Genomic DNA, 21,824 nt, shown 5'->3' on the forward strand with positions numbered 1-21,824 from the left:
CAGGACCTCTCTCCCGACCCGGAGTTGGCAAGCCACCCTTTTCCGGTTGAGAACCATGGTCTCAGATTTGGAGTTGCTGATCCTTATCCCCATCGAACCTACCCAGCAAGAGCTGAAGTTCAGAGCTGGATGAAGCTAGGAGGACCACATCATCCGCAAGAAGCAGAGACGAGATTCTTCTGCCACCAAACTCGACACACTCAACACCACGGCTGCGCCTAGAAATTCTGTTCGTAAAGGTTATGAACAGAACCAGTGGTAAAGGGCAGCCCTGGCGGAGTCCAACCCTCACCGGGAACAGGTGCGACTTACTACCGGCTATGCGGACCAAACTCACGCAACTCTGGTAAACGGACTGAATGGCCCTTAACAAAAGGCCACCCACCCTATACTCCTGGAGCGTCCCCCACAGGGTGCCCCTGGGGACATGGTCATAAGCCTTCTCCAAATCCACAAAACACATGTGGATTGGTAGGACAAACTCCCATGCCCCCTCCATCATCCTTTCAAGGGTATAGAGCCGGTCCACAGTTCCACGGCCAGGACGAAAACCACTTTGCTCCTCCTCAATCTGATATTCAACTATCGATCGGACCCTCCTCTCCAGTACCTTGGAGTAGACCTTTCCAGGGAGGCTGAGGAGTGTGATCCCCCATAGTTGGAACATACCCTCAGGTCACCCTTCTTAAAGATGGGGACCACTACCTCGGTCTGCCACTCCACAGGAACTGCCCCCGATGACCATGAAATGTTGTAGAGACGTGTCAACCACGACAACCCTACCATATCCATAGCCTTGATATACCCAGGACGAATCTCATCCGCCCCCCGGTGCTCCGCCGCTGTGTAGTTGTTTGACTACCTCAGCAACTTCTGCCCCAGAGATTAGACAGTCCATCCCCAGGTCTCCCGGCTCTGGCTCCTCCTCGGAATGCGCGTAGGTGGGATTGAGGAGTTCCTCAAAGTATTTCTTCCGCCGCCCGACTATAGCCCCAGTTGATGTCAGCAGCTCCCCATCCCCACTGTAAACAGTGTTAGCGAGTTGCTGCCTCCCTCTCCTGAGGCGCCTGACAGTTTGCCAGAACCTCTTTGGCACCGATCGATAGTCTTTCTCCATGGCCTCACCAGACTCCTCCCACGCCTGAGATTTTGCCTCGGCAACTGCTACTGCTGCACCCCGCTTGGCTATCCGGTACCCTCTTGCGGCCTCCGGAGACCCACAGACCAGCCACGCCCTGTAGGCCTCCTTCTTCAGCCTGACGGCTCTCCGAACCTCTGGTGTCCACCAGCGGGTACTGGGGTTGCCACCACGACTGGCACCGGCCACTTTGCGACCACAGCTAGCAACAGCCGCCTCAACAATCGCAGAGTGGAACAAGGCCCACTCGGAGTCGATGTCCCCCACTGCTCTCGGGACGTAGTCAAAGCTCTGCTGGAGGTGGGAGTTGAAGACCATCTTGACAGGTTATTCTGCCTAGCGTTACCAGCAGACCCTCACTATGCATTTGGATCTGCCAGGTCTGCAGGCATCTTCCCCTGCCATCTGATCCAACTCACCACCAGGTGGTGATCAGTTGACAGCTCTGCTCCTCTCTTCACTTGGGTGTCCAACACATACGGCCGCAGGTCAGATGATACGACTAAAAAGTCTATCATCGACCTGCGACCTAGGCTGCCCTGGTTCCAAGTGTACCGATGGGCATCCTTATGTTCGAACATGGTGTTCGTTATGGCCAAACTGCGGCTTGCACAGAAGTCCAGTAACGAAACACCACCCGAGTTCAGATCAGGCGGGCCATTGCTCCCAGTCACACCCCTCCAGGTCATGCTGTCATTGCCCATGTGAGCATTGAAGTCTCCCATACAGGACAATGGAGCCCCCTCATGGAGCACTATCTAGAACTCGTCCCAGGGACTCCAAAAAGAGTAGGTAATCTGAACTGATATTTGGCGCATAAGCACAAACAACAGTCAGGACACGTTCCCCGACCCGAAGGCGCAGGGAAGCTACCCTCTCATCCACTGGGGTAAACCCCAACACACAGGCAGAGAGTCTTGGGGCTAACAAAAAGCCAACCCCAGCCCTCCACCTCTAACTCGGAGCAACTCCAGGAGAGTGTCCAAGGACTTCTCAAGGACTTGGGTTCCAGAGCCGATGCTATGTGTCGAGGTGAGTCAGACTATATCTAGCCGGTACAGCTCAACCTCTGCCACAAGCTCCTGCTCCTTCCCCGCCAGCGAGGTGTCGTTCCATGTCCCAATAACCAGTTTCCTTGTCCGGGGATCGGACCGCCAAGGCTCCCGCCTCGGTCTGCCACCCGATCCACACTGCACCAGACCCTTCATGTTCCTCCTGCGGGTGGAAGGTCCACAGTTGGATGAGCCCATGTATCCAGTTCGATATGGGCCCGGCCGGGCCCCATGGGCGAAAGCCCAGCCACCAGGCACTCGCTCACGGGCCCCAACCCCAGGCCTGGCTCCAGTGTGGGACCCGGTAACCCTCCGGGCCGGGTACTCCGACTCTTGGTTTTTACTTCCATGAAAGATCTTCTGAACTGTTCTTTGTCTCACCCTCCACCTAAGACCCATTTGTCATGGGAGACCCTACCAGGGGCACAAAGTGCCCCAGACAACATAGCTCCTAGGATCATTAGGGAACTCAAACTCCTCCACCACGATAAGGTGACGGTTCAAGGAGGTGACGTTGTGTCGGATCAAGATCACACAGCCACAATGATCCAAATATCTCATTAGGACTTTTCTAACAGCACTACTCATTTTGACTCAGGAGGATGCGGTTCGGTTTGGCCACTTTTTCTAAGAGCACAGTATTGTCCCCTACTGTCTGTACTTTTCAGTCCCTGCTTCCTTGTGGTTCCCTCCCTGCTGACCTGGCCTGCATCATATTTGTCGAAAGGGTTCACCCACATTTTGTCATGAAGCTGGCAGGGAAAACCAGCACATACATAAACACCCACGCACACACTCACTTGTATGACCTTGTATGTGTGGACCTCAATTGACTTCCATTCATTTTACTGACTCCACTATGCCTAACCTATACTCTAATTCTAACCATAACCAATGGGGTTCTTTTCCTGACCCTAACCTAAACTAAAAGCTAATTCACACCATACCTCTAAAACCAAGTTTTAGGGTGCTTACCATTGTGTGGACCTGTACAGTGTAAAAATGTCCACACAGTACAGGTTCAAGTTAAAATGTGTCCAACCTATAAAAACAAGTACACACACACATACACACAAACACTCATACACACACAAACCCACGCTCATACCCACACACATGCAAACACACACACTCATACTCGCACTCACACACACATACACATACAGAAACACAAACACATGCACACACACACATATACAGACACAAACACATGCACAAACACACGCACCCACACAAACTCATACACACACACAGACACATACAGAAACACATACACACACGCACACACACACACACACACACACACACACACACACACACACAAACTCATACACAAACACAACACTAACACATACAAAGACACACAAACACATGCACACATAGACAAACACACTCCTTCTCACATTGCACACTGCACTTCCCACTAATTATCTGTTTTGTCTTTTTCTTGTAAGCATGGAGATTTGTGATCCGAGAAACAACATCACCATGTGCCCGCTGTGCGACCGCGCCTGCAGCTACTGGAAGCTGGTGACAGCTTGTGGCACAGCTCGAGCCAGCCACCTGTTCGACAACCCAGCCACAGTTTTCTTCTCCATCTTCATGGCCCTCTGGGGTGAGCACACATCCCAGAGTAAACCAGAACATACCAACAGATGTATAACTGCTTCATAAACCAAACTAATAAATAAACCAATAGTCTAGATTTGAGAAGCCTGATTGACAGACACGTGTGAAACTTATAGGCCAAGTCTACTCAGAGCCCTGCTGCAGCAGGACATCAGATGACACATGGTGTCTCACAAAATCATGGCACACCAACCATCTGGTTCCACTCAGGAGGGAACATTAGAGACAAATAATCCAGTTAATCAGCAATCTAAAAAATAAATTATTTTGGCTTTCACCTGTCCCATGAGCCCTGATACAGACCATTCTAACCTTTCTATTTGAGCTCTGATCTGACCTGTTTACCCCTCCCACTCATCCAGGACATGAATATGATGCTTGGCTCCCCAGAAGCCTAAGCCTGAACCTCAAAATTTCCAGTTAGCGTTATCTGGAATCGTAGGATGTCCGAGGAAGACCCCACGTTTCTTGCCTCTGATTGGCTGGAAGGGCTGTACTATGATTGGTTATTTCATGTAACAGGAAACTGTTGCTGCAGATTTTTACGTTTACAGCCAGATCTTGAGGAATTTTTTGAAGAAAATGTTAACTCATCGCTATTAACATCCATTCTGTCATGTTTTTAGATATGCTGTAAATCTGACCCACATGAAAGAAACCCTCAGGAGACAGGAAGCAGTTTAAACAATTTTTTAGAAAATGCATGTTAAGATCCTCACAGGGAATGGGAACCTGGGTGAAGGACTGTAATGGAGAAGAGTGGTGAGTCTGAGTTGGGATTAAACTGAATGATCTGAAGCTAAGTTACTCTGGGGAGGAGAAGTTGTGCCAGGCTTGGGTCTGCTGAGGTGACGGACAATGTACACTGTAGAACTGGAGAGTGAGTATACATCTGAAGTAGATAGATGATGTTTTGAAAAGCTCTTATGGCAACAGCTGTAGAGCGGGCAGGTGATGCACGGCAGGAGATGACATGGTGAAGATGATGATGAACTCCAATGAACAGCTAGAGAATTTACTGAACAGGACTTAGGATCCAGGGGAAACGAGAGGGACTGCCAGTGTGAAGAGGTGAATCCAGGAGGGCTCCCCTCAAGGTTTGGCGATGACTGAATAAGTGGAGCTCGGAGGACCGAGGAAGACAACAAGGAGATATTTAAAACTCTATGAGAGACGCACAAGGACATTACCAGCACTGGGGAGTACCACGTAGGTAAAATGTGCTCACGTTGAATTGCTGGCTGCGCACACGGTAGACAGTGGGCTGAAGATCTGTAGAGGGGTTCGCAGCGCAGCACAGAACCACAGCGATGCGGTAATATTTCCTCCCACTGAAGTGGTCTGGAAACCCGATCTCTCTGAGGGATGTATCACTTGGGAAAATGTTCTCTGATTACGAAACTTTGGCTGAATAGCGCTTGTTCCCGTCTCCAATATGGAGACGCATGACACATCCAGTCTGTCTGAGGCAGAATAGCCTCTTCAGCTCAGAAAGCACCTGTAGAGACGTTTGATCATGCACAAAGTTTATGTGGAGCAGAAGCGGTCGGGCCGCGGCAGGTGAAATGTTCCTAGCCTACATGAAGTGAAACTGTTTAATTGTAACATTAATATGTTACTGGGCACACTGGTCTGGTTGGTTAGACCAGTGTTTGTGGTGGAAAACACACAATCACACACAAACGCACCAATTAAAATAATGCTGATAGCGTGGACTAGAAGACAGGAAATGGTTTACGTATTTAAATGATGATCAGGCTGCTGTAAAATGTAATCTACATCCACATCCAGACAGAATTATCCTCTCTATTCTTTCTCTATTTTCTCTGCTCTTGTCTGGGCTGACGTAGCTGATGGTGCGGTACCCTTATGAACGGTGAGAGGTACATATAAGAAGTGCAGGTAGAGTTAGAAAAATCTGCAGGGCCACAAACACATTAGGGAAGATGGACTGTAGACCATTTTTTAGCCCGTAAATGATCATGGTTCTATTTATATTACATTATTCATGTGGACTCTGCTGGTATTATTTAGAGCTGAGAGGCACAGAGCTCTGATTGTTGACACGCTCCAGACACATGCGTCCTGAGAACGGCCACAGTAACATTCTCAAAGTGTCGCCATCCCAAAAACAAATTTAACACGTGATCGTTTATGTCAGCTCATAACCTTTTATGTTTTCTGTCTTTTATTTGTGCCTGATGTGTTTTACTGCTGCGGAGCGGCGCATAACCTGTTTCGTCCTCCTGTGAGTTCACCTCACCGGTGCAGCCGGCGCGCACTTCACTATTTTTGCGGTCGGTAGATCTTTTTTAACTGCAGTTCAAAGGTAACTCATAAGGTGAATATATATGAAGCCATGTAGCCATTTTTCTTCAGGACTGAGAGGAGATGCAGGAAGATAATAAACAGACAGGACAGAAAAATAGTCAAATAAAAACAAGTTAGTTTTTGTACCTGCTGGTTGCAACAAACAGACACCATTGAAGGTAATCAGAAGTGAGGAACAGAAAATTAAATGATTCTTTCAATGTTTGGATCAGCAGGAACTCTGAGAGGCTGTGGGTGCATCAGTGAGTTTGCAGCTGCTGCGCATGGGGAGGGGGGAGAGGGCTGAAGCAGGATTAGTAAAGATGCAAAACTACCGTTGTTAAAAGAAATGTGTGTTAACTTAGAAAATGTGGAATTTTAATTACTTCTCAACATTTTTCTCCAAGGTTAAGACTGCTGCACACACACAAAAAAAAAAGACTGCTGCTTGCGTGGGCCCCCTTGTGGCTGTGGGCCCCTGGGCCTGTGCCTAGTTTGCCCATATTATAATCCGGCCTTGGATGATTCCCAGAAGCCATGCAAAGAGATACAGGCAGCAGAGCCTAACCTGACATTCTGTTTTATTTTGCAACAAACCAGTTTCAGTTTCTTTTCTAAAAGAAGCTGAAAAATGTCAAATGTGAGCTTGTACTAAATCTTGTTTCATTTCATCACACTGTTAGACTGACTTTATATCTGTTGGCTCCAGGGTTATCTTCTTAATATTAGGTTATCTTATGTTGTGTTTAAAAGTTAGAGCACATCTCTCATCATCTGTTATAATGTGTATCACTTAATCAAAATTTAATTCAATGCTGATTATTATTTAGAGCTATTTTCACCAGTTTTCATTATTCTATAAGAGAAACAGACCTGCTGCACATAGATGGCCAGAATAATGCAGTTTTATTATGTTTCATACACAGGTAAGGCACACCTGTTTATCCTATATACTCTGCTTTAATAGGACAACCTCAATGCTTGAGAGCCAAGAGATAAAGTAAGTCCAGCAGTGTGACTTATTAGGGTTCCAAGCCCAACGGGCATTGGAACCCTATTGTTTTGTGTGGATTTTTCATTATTTATTATTTATTCTTCTTCTTCTTCTCCGCTAATTCCATATGGGCGCAGGAGCCAGAAAATGCCAGAAAAATTCTGACATGGCAGTCTGATAGAAAATCCTGACCAAAACTCAGATTTCCAAATTTGTACCCGGAGTCACCTAGGTGGCGCTATTGCGGACGTGAATGCGCTTCAGCTACTAGCTCCCAAACCATAGGTCCTGCAGTCAAAATCTTTATATGTGCATGATCCTTGGATGATTCAGCATGTTTATATTGGCCAGGCCCATTTCCGCCTAACTAGATTTTTTTGCGAGATCGCAAAAAATGCTAAACTTAGTTCTAATAACCAATTCGTCAATTGCGTTTGGGGGCCACAAAGAGAGGGCTTGGTAAATTGCCTGTATTTGTACAGCACCTTAGTAGGGTTCAACAACCCTCCAAGGCATGAAGCAACACAATCAGTCTTTCACCCATTCACACACACAGTCCACACACTGGAGGGCATGACCTACACTGGAGCCACAGCTGCCCTGGGGAGCACCGAGAGACGAGGCAGCGTTCTTTGTTCTCTGTTCAGAGTCGGGATCAAGCATGCAACCTTCCGATTACTGGAAAATCCGCTCCACCTCCTGACCTACTGCTTTTCCATACAGCACATGACTTAACTAAGTCTCCACCATCTTTAAAAATTAAACTATGGAACTGTATTGTAATAGGGATTGAGATGTTAGCCATGCCTATGAAAGATATTCGTATACGCTGCGCAAAAGGTTCAATGAGTTATCCTAAGTGTTCCTTTCATTGCGCCGGTTGAAGTGAGCTGACGGGACGCCGGCAGTAGAACGTGTTTTTGGGGCGGGGCCACGTGAGGAATGGCGAAGGCGAGGGTGGGGCCGGGTGGGGTAATGTCGATGGTTGGCTTGGAACCCGTTAACTGCTTGCAGTTCTAGTTATACGTTCAGATTTTACATTTTCAGCTTTTTAAATAAAAGAAAAGTAAACAATATTTTGTTAAACAGGACAGAATGGTTATTATAGCGCCAAATTCATACTTTATTTGCAAAACTCCCTAAAACATCTGTTCTGTTGGTGGGGGGAGTCTGCGCTTAGTGAGGGAAAATGGCCCAATCTCAATACTCGTACTTGCACCCTTGCACCCTTCATTTGTGTGTTCCCGGCCAGGGGTGTAAGTGCGTAGGGTGTCCAGATTCTCAAGTGCGGAAGTTGACCACGCCCCCATTGCACCCTTAATCTGCACTTCACCCAAGTCCACAGCAATGCGGACCTCGGGCAAGGGTATTACCCACAAGTCATTGCTTTGGGAGAAAAGGCTCAAGTTCTTATTCTGAAAATATGTATTTTCTAATGAAATTAGTTCATTTTATGACGATTATTTGATGCTCTGAGTGTTTTAGACAAAGCAGCAATGAAGTTACATTTATTTCAAATAATTGCTTTATTGTTTGTTTGAAAGTTGTTAACAAAGGTTTTTGAAAAAAGTTTCACAGAGACCAGCATCACGGCATGCGTTGCGATCGATGACGCAATGCTCCATCTCAATTCGACAATTATTTGCACACTTGTGTACTACGCACTCGAACCCTACTGCACACTTTCTCCAAGTGCACTGTGCTGAAGACCGCAGGGCGCAGTGTGAGTATTGAGATTGGGCCGCTGTTCGCTGCTAAATTAAACAGCCAATTGTAGGAGAGCCCTTCGAGCCAGTCAGAGGCGAGAGTCTCAAAAACGTAATAGCATGTGCTAACTGCTAGTGATACCATAGCACAAAGAACAATACATTTCACTTACAGATGATGGTTGGGTTGACAAAATAGTTGGTGCACCTTCACTGTTGTGTATCAGTCACTGTGTAAAGCTGGATTTATACTGTCCAAGTGTGTTTGGTTTATGGACAAGGCTGGAGGAGGTGGAGCCCAAATTCATAAGGTGGTGACGAGCAGGTTTGTGGAGGAAGGGCTCCCCCTTGTGACGTGACTAGGAAGGTTTGCTCAGAAAAGAAGTTTTTCTTTCACCTTTTTCAATGTTTAACATTGAAAAACGTGAAAGAAAAACTTTACATAAAATGTAGGTCACACACGGCTTTGACCTTTAGGCATGCTACTTTTGATCACCCAGGCTGTCTTTATTCAACAACAAGGAAATCAATGGTTTAGAATCTCTGCCTCTTGATCAATGAGGTGAGAGTTTGTTTATTAACATCATGTAAACAAACTCTCAGGTCATTTGCATTAAGGAGCAATTAACTGGGAAACGGTGATTCGTGCTGGGTTATTGATCCCTATAAATCTGCGTATTTCCACTAGTACAGACTTGAACACGTTTGCTGAATGATTCCTGCAATAATTACATCTGGTAACCTGGCCTAAACCCGTAACAGTAGGATGACGTCGTTGTTCTTTTTTTTTTTGTTTGTTTGTTTTTTTGCTGTTCTTACCTCAGATTTCTGAAGAAAAGTATCTTCAAAATCCTCGTGATTAGGAAACCTTTTTCACTGAAATGGTTGCTTGGCAAATCAAGCCCATGGATGGAGGAAGAATCTTTCTGTCCATTAATTTTAAACTGTCTACTTTTGTTGTCCACTTTTCTTTTAGCCGATAATTTAGAACACACCTATCTTCTCATCCTAAAAACTGCGGAGGAAAAATCGTGATGAAGCAGGTAGGAACGTGAAAGTAAAACGCGCCGCTGAAGCAGATGAGCAGAGTGACTGTGTTGATAACACAGAGAAGAGTGAACCGTTGCTCTGCTGTGGAGGTGACACGGGGCAGTGGTCTTCCTGTTAATATTTAAATAGAGCGGGCACAATACCGCGCTGCCTAGGTAAACGTCAAAGCACCGCGACTCAAGGGCCTGAAAAGAGAGATTCGCGGACTGGGTCCAGACCGCAGGCCGCCTTATTGAGGGACACTCATAAAGGATGATGATCTGCTGGATGGGAGGAGCCTAAACGAAAACCTGGAGTCTGTCTCACTGAGGTCCCAAATTTCTGATGACAAAAGCTGAAACTCCACCTGAGTCTGGGTTCTGGTTTGGGTTCATTTTAGGCTTAGCTGAATGAGTTCTGGTTTTAATGGCCTGCTTTGGTTCCTGTTCCTGTAGCCGTTCTCTTCATGGAGCACTGGAAGAGGCGACAAATGCGGCTCAACTACGTCTGGGACCTGATGGGTTTCGGAGAGGAGGAAGAGGTGAGAGAACCACAGAGATCTGGGTCTGACACTTCTGATGTCTTCATTTGCAGAAAAGGTCCAGATAGATTCTTCCTTTTTTTTTTAAGTAAATGGAGTGTGTTTTTACCTTTGCCGACTTGTTTTGGCTTCGCCAATCGGAGGTGCTCTAATGAAGGCTGCAGTGAAAGCCGAAACCTGTCAGCAAAGGTAAAAACAAAATCCATTTATATGAAGGCAAACCTGTTTCAATATGCATCAACTTGTAGGTCTGTTGCTTGTTTGTACAACATGATTTGAGCTTGAAAATTGTGTGTGTGTGTGTGTGTGTGTGTGTGTGTGTGTGTGTGTGTGTGTGTGTGTGTGTGTGTGTGTGTGTGTGTGTGTGTGTGTGTGTGTGTGTGTGTGTGTGTGTGCGTTTGTGTGCGCAGTAGAATGTGAGAAGCTGCACACCAACACGCATAAACCTGTAAATATAGTGTGTACTTGTAAGAAAAACTCACATGCATGTGAAAAAAGTTGTGTGTAACATTTTCAACTACAAGTCTACAGATCTGTTTCTGTGCATGCTCAGCCCCACTCTTACAGGTGTACAACTCAGCTCTCACACGGTTGAATTTTGAAACATCAGACTGCCATGTCAAAATTTGTCTGGCATTTTCTAGCTCCTGCGCCCATATGGAATTAGCGGAGAAGAATAATAATAAATAATACATAATGAAAAAACGTCCCAAATTCTGCTTGATTTACACATTACACTGTAAAAAAAGTTGGAACTCAAAATTGTAAGGCAACAAATGTCAGCAAATATTTAAGTTAGCTAATTAAACTTATCCTTATAAGTTTTACTTTTAAGTCAGCGCAACTTTCTAAGTTAAGTTTTCCCAACTCAAGTAGTAGCTGTACAGAATAAAATTTTTAAAATGTAAGAACTTTTAATCCTGTTTTATGCCAACTCAACTCCAAGTTGTAGAGACCTAAATAATTTAATTATGACTAGTGATGTGATGTTCGCAAACAATTAAAATCTTTTGAACGGGGTTTTAAAGTGAATGATGAGAGCCAAATCCTTGTAGAGAGCCGTTCATCTTGTCTTCCTGTAACCACCCTCCCCGGAAGCCGGCAAAGCGCACACACTCAACCCCCACCCACCGCTGTGACGGGCGTAGGCAAAATGCTTACCCAAACACTGTGTGCCCTCACGGACACCAGAGGAACACGTTGCTCTTAAAGAGGGACTGCACACCATCAGAAAATGTAACTCCACCCCTAGTGAAGATTTGAAAAATGCCATGAAAGTGGGCGTTGCCAGGAGGCACAGAGTGGCATGGTCAAGTGTGGGGAATTTCCATCCTGGGAGGGAGGGGGAGTGGGAGTAGACTGTACCGATGATGTGAAATTGTTCTAGCCCCAGTCAATCACAAGTTTAACATGCAGTAGCTGCTGTTCTGCCACAGGAGGCATCACTAAGACATTTTTAGACCTAGATTCTGGATTTTATCAAGTTTTAACAAACATGTCAAAAAATGCAGAGAAACAGAAAGACTGCATTTGTAAAAACCTAATTATACAGTTAATTAGCAAAAAAAAGTTATTTTGGGGTTTAGTTACTCATTAACACCCCCTTCCCATATCTCATGGCTTCGCTTCATTCAAAGGAGCCAGTCTTTTGAAGAGCTCTTTAAGGTAAACGATCGACTAATGAGAGGCTCCCACGAAGGAGCCATAAATCTCATCACTAATTATGACGACTTTATGAAGCGCCTCATGATTTTTTTCTTGAGAGGTGCTATTATAAAGGATTTTTTTAATCTTGTTTTTCTTTTATAATTAAAGTGTAAATTGTAGAGACTTACTTTTTTATTGTGAAAACTTAATGGATATTTATTCTAACTCAAGTATAAGAGGCAGTAACTGAATTTTTATAATTGTTACCAGGGGCATTTGGTGAATTATTTTTATCGCGGGGCACATTTTAACAATTGTTGTGGCCAGAGGTTTGCATACCCTATTGTGGGAAGGTGAATATGAGTCATGCCAACACGTTAGGCAAAGCAAAAATGCTAACAGCTACCAATCAGCAAGAGCAAGGAAACTGCAACTTGAAATTTCATTGAACTTCTTTACCCAACAGCTGAACGGCACTGCGGTCCCCTTCCTCGAGATGGAACTGCTACTCACAATTTAAAATAAACACCAACCAAAAATACAACTATCAGAACTAGAGACTAAAAACAACCAACACACATCCCGTAAAAGAACCTCAACAAAACACCCGAAAACACACCAAAATACAACAAAACAACGGAAAACCGGCTGCCCACAATAGGTATGTCCCGATACAACTTTTTCACTTCCGGTACTATACCGATATTGCAGCCTTCAGTATTGACCGATACCGATATCAATCAGGTACGATATCAGCACAAATCATACATACTTTTACCTATTTTGTAGTGTGGAATGCATGAAAGCCTTGATCAAGTGATATTACTCAATTGGAGAACAAGAGCAACAAGATTCCTTCCACTGAAGCGAGAGTTTTCCAAACCCTGTCTCTCAGAGAGACTTGTCACTTAGAAAATGTTCCCTGATGATGAAACTTTGGCTGAATTGTGCTTTTTCCTGTCTCCAATGTGGCGTCTGAGGAGAGTCCCAGAATCTCACATCGTCTTCAGCTCAGTAAGCGCCGATATGATTACGCACAAGCGTGACGCGTCAACCCGGTCACACAGTAGACCGGGTTGGACCTGTTGAGGTTTACGCAGACAATCTTTACATTTAGAATTAGGTTACATGTAAAATTTATGCAGTAAAATATAAAGCATTTTATTTAAATATCCATTCATTATTTTACAAGCACAGAGAGCCGCATCAGATGGATGGAAGAGCCGCATGCGGCTCCAGAGCCGCGGATTGCCGACCGCTGAGCTAGGGCATGTGCGGAGGACACACACACACACACACACACAAGCAAAATATACTTGTTATCAATTACGTTTATTGTGCCCACTTACATTTTCTTAGGCCCACCCACAAATGAGTTTCTGGCTACGCTAATGGTGACTTTTGACAGACTTCTCTGAGCTCCGCAGCCATTACACTTTTCACCATGCGCACCCCCTAGCGGCAGCTCGCGCACCCCTTTGGGAATCCCTGCTCTAGAGTAATGTCTCAGTGAGATACTTTGAATACTTTGTTTAAAATTGAACACAATAATGGTTTATCCCCAAGAATGGCCGGGAGTGGGACTTGAACTTCAGCCTGATCTATTTCTTTCCACCTGACATCACATGCCGAATCACACCATGCTATCAGGACTCTAAGCTGCGCAGCCTTATAATAACTTTAAAGACACGGGAGAACCATGCCACCTTCTTTTCTGGTTAATTGTAGCATATGTATATTTTATTCTTGGCTTTTGTTTTCCCCCAAATAAAATTTGAAATCATTCTATACTATTCAATGAATTGCTTGGAGGACACCTCAGAAGGCAATGCCAGGAATAGATAAAGCAGTTTAGGTAGCACCCTCATTTTGATTAGTTTAATCGTGTTATGCATATTCATTGGCAGTAGCCATTGGTTCAGATCTGATTTAATGTTAACTGTTTAGGTGGTATAGTTAAGTTTACTAATGTCAGTTAATTCTTTTGGCATTAGGACCCCGTAAAGATTTAATTACATTTTTATTCCAATTACTCTTTAGGAGTTTAATAATATTTTTGTTTGGTTTCTAATTAAAGGTAAGAATTAGAGTTTTGTGAAGGTTTAATTTGTAACCAGAATATGAGTTAAATGTATTAAGCAAAGATAATAGTGTAGCAGACCTGCCAACCTGTACGCATTTTGCGTAGCCAGTTCGCAATTTGGCATCTATTTATGCTCGTGTGACTCACTCCTCTAAACTATGCAAAAAGCTCTGGATACGTGAGTTGAGTTCTGTGGCAAATATGCACTTGTGGTACTCATGTCTGATAACATGACTTAGTGGCGTGGTGAAGAAGTTTAAGCCAACCATCGTAGAAAAGCAGAGAAAAACTATCCTGCCTAGCGTATAACGTAACACCCCCACCGCCGTCCTCCCTGTTTCGTCCTGCCCAGAGCTATAGAAAGAAAGAGTTGTGACACGCTTTGAACTCGCGGTCACGTGGTTCATGGAGCTCTCGATATTTCCAAACATCCCAGTGCCGTAAGTCAGTTTGAACGGTGTATGGTGGGACAAATCACAAAAATTAAATACTGTCACATTTCCCCTGGCAATTTTTGGTAATTATTGAATAATATTATACATTATATTATATGTTATGTCCTAATTCCTTCACAAAGTAGCCTATTTATTTTTTTCCGAGCATTTGTAGGAAGACAGACACCCGTGACATTCATCTACATTACAGGAACACAACAGTCCTATCACACTGTAGAACACATTTAGACCACATACATTACTATAATATATTATAGCAATAAATTTGATGTAGCAATGCAACACACTGCTCTAATATAAGCATATTTAACAACTTTTAAGTCCTACAAGAAGCCCTAAACTCGAGTTGTAAGATCCATTTTAAAGTGGTTTATTGAAAGCTAGAATTCTGCTCCAGCTTACCTTGAAGAAAATATGTAGCTGTTTATGCTTTGAATGATGATCTATTATGTTTAGTAGAATACATTTTACAATCATTACTTTATATTTGTATGTGAAGACAGTACATGCATCTATAACCCAGTTTATCTGGCATCTACAGCCTGACTAAAAGCAACTAATTGAAAAGAAAATCTCAATAAAACTGTTGGGTATTTTTATCAATCCAAGATTACCTTAGGGAAAGTTTAATGCACAGGGGGTTATAGTAATCAATCGATCAACACCAATACCAATCATAAACAATCAATATAGACTCTGCAAAGTGGAGAGGAAATGAAAACACACCAAGCACGGGTCTCAGTTCACTCTCCTCCGACTGACGTCTTCCGAAAGCATTTATTAGCACACAAGCACACACAAAAAGATTAGCACACACACATTTGACATTCCTTAGACTCTCAGGCAGGAAAGCTGTGAAGGGAGTCTAAACTCTAAAACTCCAGGTGCACCCTAAATCAACAAAGCAATTACTAGACTTTCTCAAGGGAGTTTTACTGATAAAGGTCGGTTCTGAGGCAAGGTCATCCTCCATGTAGGAACTGGTGGAGACTGGTACGGCTGTCAACAGGATGAAGATGCGCTTTAATAAGGCACCAGATATTTAACAGTCAAGACACAAATATTAGTTAAATAATATCAGTTTTTACTTAACAATCCTCCCTGTAAATCAGGGGTGTCAAACTCAAACTCACAAGGGGCCGAAATGCAACGCTGGGACGGAGTCGAGGGCCAAACTTAATATTTTTTGAAAAAGTGACGGCAAATTTGCACGTTTTCTTTATCAACATATATGCAGTTTTGAACCTTTAAATTTGGAAACAAACATATTTCTGCATTAACACTGAATGTGGAATAACCAAATTACACACGAGCAAGTCAGTTTTAAATAAAAGGCATCAGTGGTATTCATTACTTGTGGTATAATCAGCATTTTTAAAATCTATTCAGGATTTATGTTTTCTTGTTTATTCATTTTTCTTATTTTTTATTCTCTTTTTTTTCTCCTGTAATAAGTGTCATCGCTGCTGTGACGTCTAGCTTTCCCCACTGAAGAACAATAAAGGGATTTTCTATTCTATTCATCTATCTGCAGCCTTTCCACTTCCTGTTTACTGTAGGTTAAATCTTTGCTCACGTGCCAACAACAAAATAAAAATATCATTTTATCTTAAATGAAAATGCAACATCTCACCTGTTAACTTTCATGTTTTGGAGCAGAAAAAGAGCATAAAACCAACATATTTAAAGCTCAGTTTGCTCCACTGGTTTACTGTGATGCTCACCTGTTCCAGCCAGATACCTGCATCATGGGGTTGATCTGAGCTGAGGAGGAGACTCCTGTTGTTTTGTTCATCTTCATCATAATAATGACAACATTAGATGACAACAGGTGCTCACATAGGTTTGTGCTGATGAACATGTCTGAGCAGCTTGACCACGTTGTTGTGTGTCGGGGAGGAAACACAACCACAGAGTCGTGCTGGTTTGAGCGTGTCGCTGTTCGCTGGAGTTATATCAGCTCTGTCTGGACGTTAGTTTGAAAACTTTCTCTTTAAGTCGTGAACACATTACTGAGCGGCTAGAATCTCCGTTTCTGGGCTTCAACGTCAGAAAACAGCTGAGTGAACTCGGCGCTGAGTGAGAGGAGTGTAGTTTGTCCGAGACAGCGGAGCTGCAGACACCCAACTACCTCTGACTGCCTCGGCGCTAAAAAAAACACAAAGGAGGGGGTGCTTCTGCTCCGCGCTGGCGCCACAAAGCATCATGAGAGTTGTAGTCTTTGCGGTAAAATCGGCCAGCGGGCCAGTTTTAATATATTTTTGATATTTATCTCGCGGGCCACATAAAAATGCTCCGTGGGCCGCATCTGGCCCGCGGGCCTTGTGTCTGACATATGTGTGATAGGGCATTCATTCCGATTACTTGCACCCAAGCAAATGTAACTAGTGATGATTTAGCTCCATGACATCTGGCCTTGACTCTGACGTGCTGTAAATGCTAGGTTCATCTCCTATAGTTGACAGTGCCATCGTCGTCGTCTTCCTCTGCTTATCCGGGTCCGGGTCGCGGGGGCAGCATCCCAACTAGGGAGCTCCAGACCGTCCTCTCCCCAGCCTTCTCCACCAGCTCCTCCGGCAGGACCCCAAGGCGTTCCCAAACCAGATTGGAGATGTAACCTCTCCAACGTGTCCTGGGTCAGCCCGTAGGCCTCCTGCCGGCAGGACATGCCCGAAACACCTCCTCGGGGAGACGTCCAGGAGGCATCCTGACCAGATGAGGGAGGAGTGGTTGCGCCGTAGGATGGCAGCACCGACGAGAGCTCCCAGTCATCTCAGCAAAAATCTTATTATTTATTTTGTTCTGCTCTCTATTACTGTGCGCACAGCGCGATCATACACGCGGTATGACAGACAAGCGCTTCTGGAGCTACGTTCATCAGCCAGTTCGGACTTTACAGCAGGTTTTGACTCCGTGGACGCTGTGCTGCCTGGGATCCTTTGTTTACTCGCACGACGTCGAGGGAAAACAAAGAGGGGAAAACGTGCTGGAGTTTTGTGCCGAACGCGACAGAGAAACAGCAAGCCACCTCTCCCCAGCATCCTGCTCGCGAATCTCCAGTCTCTGGACAACAAACTTGATGAGCTGCGTGCACGGATTAAACACCAGCAAGACATCAGGAACTGCTGCGTTCTGGCCTTCACGGAGACATGGCTGGAGCCCAGCGTCCCCGACTGCGCCATCACGCCGGATGGATTCACTGTTTACCGGGGAGACCGAACGAAGGACTCAGGCAAGAAGAGGGGAGGAGGGGTGTGCTTTATGGTTAACTCCTTGTGGGCCAGGGATGTGTGTATCTTAAAAACTTACTGCTCTCATAGCCTCGAGCTCCTGACCGTTAAAGTCAGGCCTTTTTACCTCCCGAGGGAGTTCAGCTCAGTTCTCCTCTCAGCTGTTTACATTCCACCACACGCTGATAAAGCCACGGCTATGGACGAACTGTATGACATCATCACTGGACTTGAGAACAAAAATCCAGAAGCTGCCTTTATTGTGCTGGGAGACTTCAACAGAGCCAACATGAAGAAGGTTCTCCCCAAATACTATCAGCACATCTCCTTCCCCACAAGAGGTGATCAAACATTGGACCATTGTTACACTCCATTCAAAGAGTGTTACAAACCCCTCCCCCGCCCAGCTTTTGGTAAGGCAGACCATTGTTCCATTCTGCTGCTGCCTGCATACAGACAAAGACTAAAACGGGAAAAACCAGCTTCCAGAGTTATTTACAAATGGGACAGTGAGGCTGAGGAGGTCCTGCAGGACTGCTTTGAGACAACTGACTGGCAGATATTTGTGGATGCAGCTGATGGCAACATCAATGAACTCACAGACTCTGTCATTGGATATATTGGGAAGTGCATGGATGATATCATCACAAAAACCACTGTCCGCATATACCCAAATCAGAAACCCTGGGTAAATAAAGACGTTCGCGCCAAGCTAAAAGCGCGAACCTCTGCCTTTAACTCTGGAGATGCTGACGCATATAAAGCAGCCAGGTATGACCTCCGAAAGTCCATAAAAAAGGCCAGAAAGGACTACAGGGACAAAATGGAGTCCGGCTACCACAGCTTTGACACCAGGCGACTGTGGAATGGACTGCGCTGCATCACTGACTACAAGAAGGTCAGCACAGTCAGTGTTCAGCCCACTGCATCTCTCGCAGACGAGCTGAACAACTTCTATGCTCGTTTTGATGCAGACAACAGAGAGGAGATCCTCTACCCTCAAGAGGACAGTGAGGCTGCAACTCTAACTCTGGAAACAGAAGCTGTGAGATGGGCCTTTAAAAAGGTCAATCCTCACAAAGCTCCAGGACCAGACGGCATCCCAGGCCGGCTACTCAGAGTGTGTGCAGACGAGCTGGCAGAGGTGTTTACCAACATCTTCAACCTCTCCCTGAGGCAGTCAGTGGTCCCGACGTCCCTCAAAGCATCCACCATCATTCCCGTTCCCAAAAAATCAGTGGTCTCCTGTCTGAATGACTACCGTCCTGTTGCACTGACATCCGTCATCATGAAGTGCCTGGAGCGGCTGGTCAAATGTCACATCTGCTCCTCCCTCCCTGACACACTGGATCCTCTTCAGTTTGCCTATCGGACAAACAGAGCCACAGAGGATGCCATCGCCCTGGCAACACACACCGCCCTCACTCACCTGGAGAAAGGGAATACATATGCAAGAATGCTCTTCATCGACTACAGCTCGGCATTTAACACCATCATCCCCTCAAGACTTGCCACGAAGCTCGTCGACCTTGGGCTGGGAACACCGATCTGCAGTTGGATTCTAAACTTCCTCACAGACAGGCCCCAGGTGGTGAGAGTTGGTAAGCACACTTCCTCATCACTCATCCTAAACACAGGTACGCCCCAGGGTTGTGTGCTTAGCCCCCTCCTATATTCCCTGTTCACACACGACTGTGTTGCTAAACATGAGACCAACATCACCATCAAGTTTGCGGATGACACAACCATCATAGGCCTCATCACAGGGGATGATGAGACGGCCTATAGAGAGGAGGTGATGGCACTGTACGAGTGGTGCCTGGAAAACAACCTGACTCTCAACATCAGCAAAACCAGAGAAATGATAGTGGACTACCGGAAACGACCAGTCAGGGAACACCAACCCATCCGCATCAACGGGGTCGAGGTCGAAAGGGTCAGCAGCTTCAAGTTCCTTGGAGTCAACATCACTGAGGACTTCTCCTGGACCCTTCACACAGACACTACTATCAGGAAAGCTCGCCAGCGGCTTTACTTCCTGAGGAGGCTGAGGAAGTTTGGCGTGAGCGCCTGCTTCATCTCAAATTTCTACAGGTGTGCAATTGAGAGCTTGCTGACAAGCTGCATCACAGTGTGGTACGGAAGCTGCTCTGCCAGCAGCCGTAAATCACTACAGAGGGTGGTGAAAGCAGCAGAGCACATCACTGGCATGAGGCTTCCTGCCATTCAGGACATTTATCTCCAACGATGCCTCCGGAAAGCACACAGCATCATCAAGGACCACAGCCACCCGGCACATCAGCTGTTCTCCTTGTTACCATCTGGCAGACGTTACAGGAGTCTGTCTGCTCGGACTACAAGACTTAAAAACAGTTTCTATCATCAAGCCATACGACACCTCAACCACAACACCTAAACACACACAACACAGGACTCAGAAGCTACCCTGCAGCTTCACAAGTACTATATTTAATCCGTACTGGTCACTTCACTTTATTGTTATTGTAATTTATATCCAAAGTGCAACACTGTAATCTATATCCTGCATAATTTATATCCTGCAATACTGTAATTTATATCTAAAGTGCAATACTGTAATTTTCTGCAGCTCATTCCTGTGCAATATCCCATCTGCCCTCCCGTCATATTTCTTTTCAGGATTTTCTTTATTGACACATATTTATTTAGTCATCTTTTCCCTTTTACCATGTCTCTCTAATATTTTGCTCCTTACTATATTTTTTTGCTTTATTTTATTATATTTTTATTATATTTTATTATATTTTCTCCTGTATCATGTTGCTGAGAGACCGCTGCTCGTCATACACGTTTCATTGCAATGTTGACCCTGTGCTAACTTGCATATGACAAATAAACTAAAACTGAACTAAAACTGAGATGCCCAAACCACCTCAACTGGCTCCTTTCGATCCGGAGGAGCAGCGGTTCAACTCCGAGTCCCTCCCAAATGTCCGAGCTCCTCACCCTATCTCTAAGGCTGAGCCCGGCCACCCTACGGAGGAAACTCATTTCGGCTGCTTCTATCCGCGATCTCGTTATTTCGGTCATTACCCAAAGCTCATGACCATAGGTGAGGATTGGGACATAGATCGACCAGTAAATCGAGAGCCTGGCTTTCTGGCTCAGCTCTCTCTTCACCACGACAGATCGGCTCAGCGTCCGCATCACCGCAGATGCTGAACCAATCCGCCTGTCGATCTTCCGATCCCCCCTACCCTCACTCGTGAACAAGACCCTGAGATACTCAAACTCCTCCACTTGAGGTAGGACCTCTCCCCCGACCTGGAGTTGGCAAGCTACCCTTTTCCGGTCGAGTTGTTGACAGTGTAATAAAACAAAAATAACAATAGTACGATTAAGGTAAATATGTTTGTAGTTGTAAAAATCAAACTCTTAACACACAAAAAGATCTCAAAATAATTAGTGACCCCTAAAAGGCTGTAAAATAAGTAACAACCTGTAACAAAAGAAGGCTGCAGCAATAGGTGGCAACCTGTAATAAATGGGTGATTATAATAATGATTATAATAATGACAAAGTAAAAAGATAAATGATAATAAAATCAACTGAGCTGATAACTAGGACATCAATCAATAATGGTTACAGAATTTGTAGTTTACATTGTTGAAATCATAATGAAATCAGCTTTATTAGGCAATGTATTCTTTTTCTTCTTCCAGCTCCTCTCTTTGCTGCAGGAGTGTGTACTGTACCAAAGCATTTGTCATTAGCTTGTTTACCATACTCTTCAGACAAGGGATTACACAGCTTACAACCAAGCAAATCGTGACTAGGATAAAAATAACAGGTGCAAGACATTTTAACAAGAGCTGATACCAACTACCAGTAGTCAGCCAATCCATTAAGTTCCAGGATCCTCCAGTCGATTCTTTGAATTTCAGGAAGTTGCTGAGTACTCGAACACGGTCGTGGTAGCGTTATTCCTCTCAACAACACTGGCACTGGCGGGGTGATATGCGCAGTGGTTC

General features: G+C 45.0%; 1 protein-coding gene across 5 annotated transcripts in view; it reads left to right on the top strand.

Annotated features, from left to right (window-relative positions):
- The window catches only part of ano1a (anoctamin 1, calcium activated chloride channel a), a 287,143-nt gene that overhangs the window by 171,144 nt on the left and 94,175 nt on the right, over window positions 1-21,824 (top strand). For all 5 annotated transcript variants that reach the window (XM_070554713.1, XM_070554715.1, XM_070554711.1 and 2 more), the window contains exons 12-13: window positions 3,645-3,805; window positions 10,314-10,399. In XM_070554713.1, coding sequence (XP_070410814.1) covers window positions 3,645-3,805; window positions 10,314-10,399 — 247 coding nt within the window. The remainder of the gene's footprint in view (window positions 1-3,644; window positions 3,806-10,313; window positions 10,400-21,824) is intronic.

The sequence above is a fragment of the Nothobranchius furzeri genome, chromosome 9 (genome assembly GCF_043380555.1).
Source record: "Nothobranchius furzeri strain GRZ-AD chromosome 9, NfurGRZ-RIMD1, whole genome shotgun sequence".
Lineage (NCBI taxonomy): Eukaryota > Metazoa > Chordata > Actinopteri > Cyprinodontiformes > Nothobranchiidae > Nothobranchius > Nothobranchius furzeri.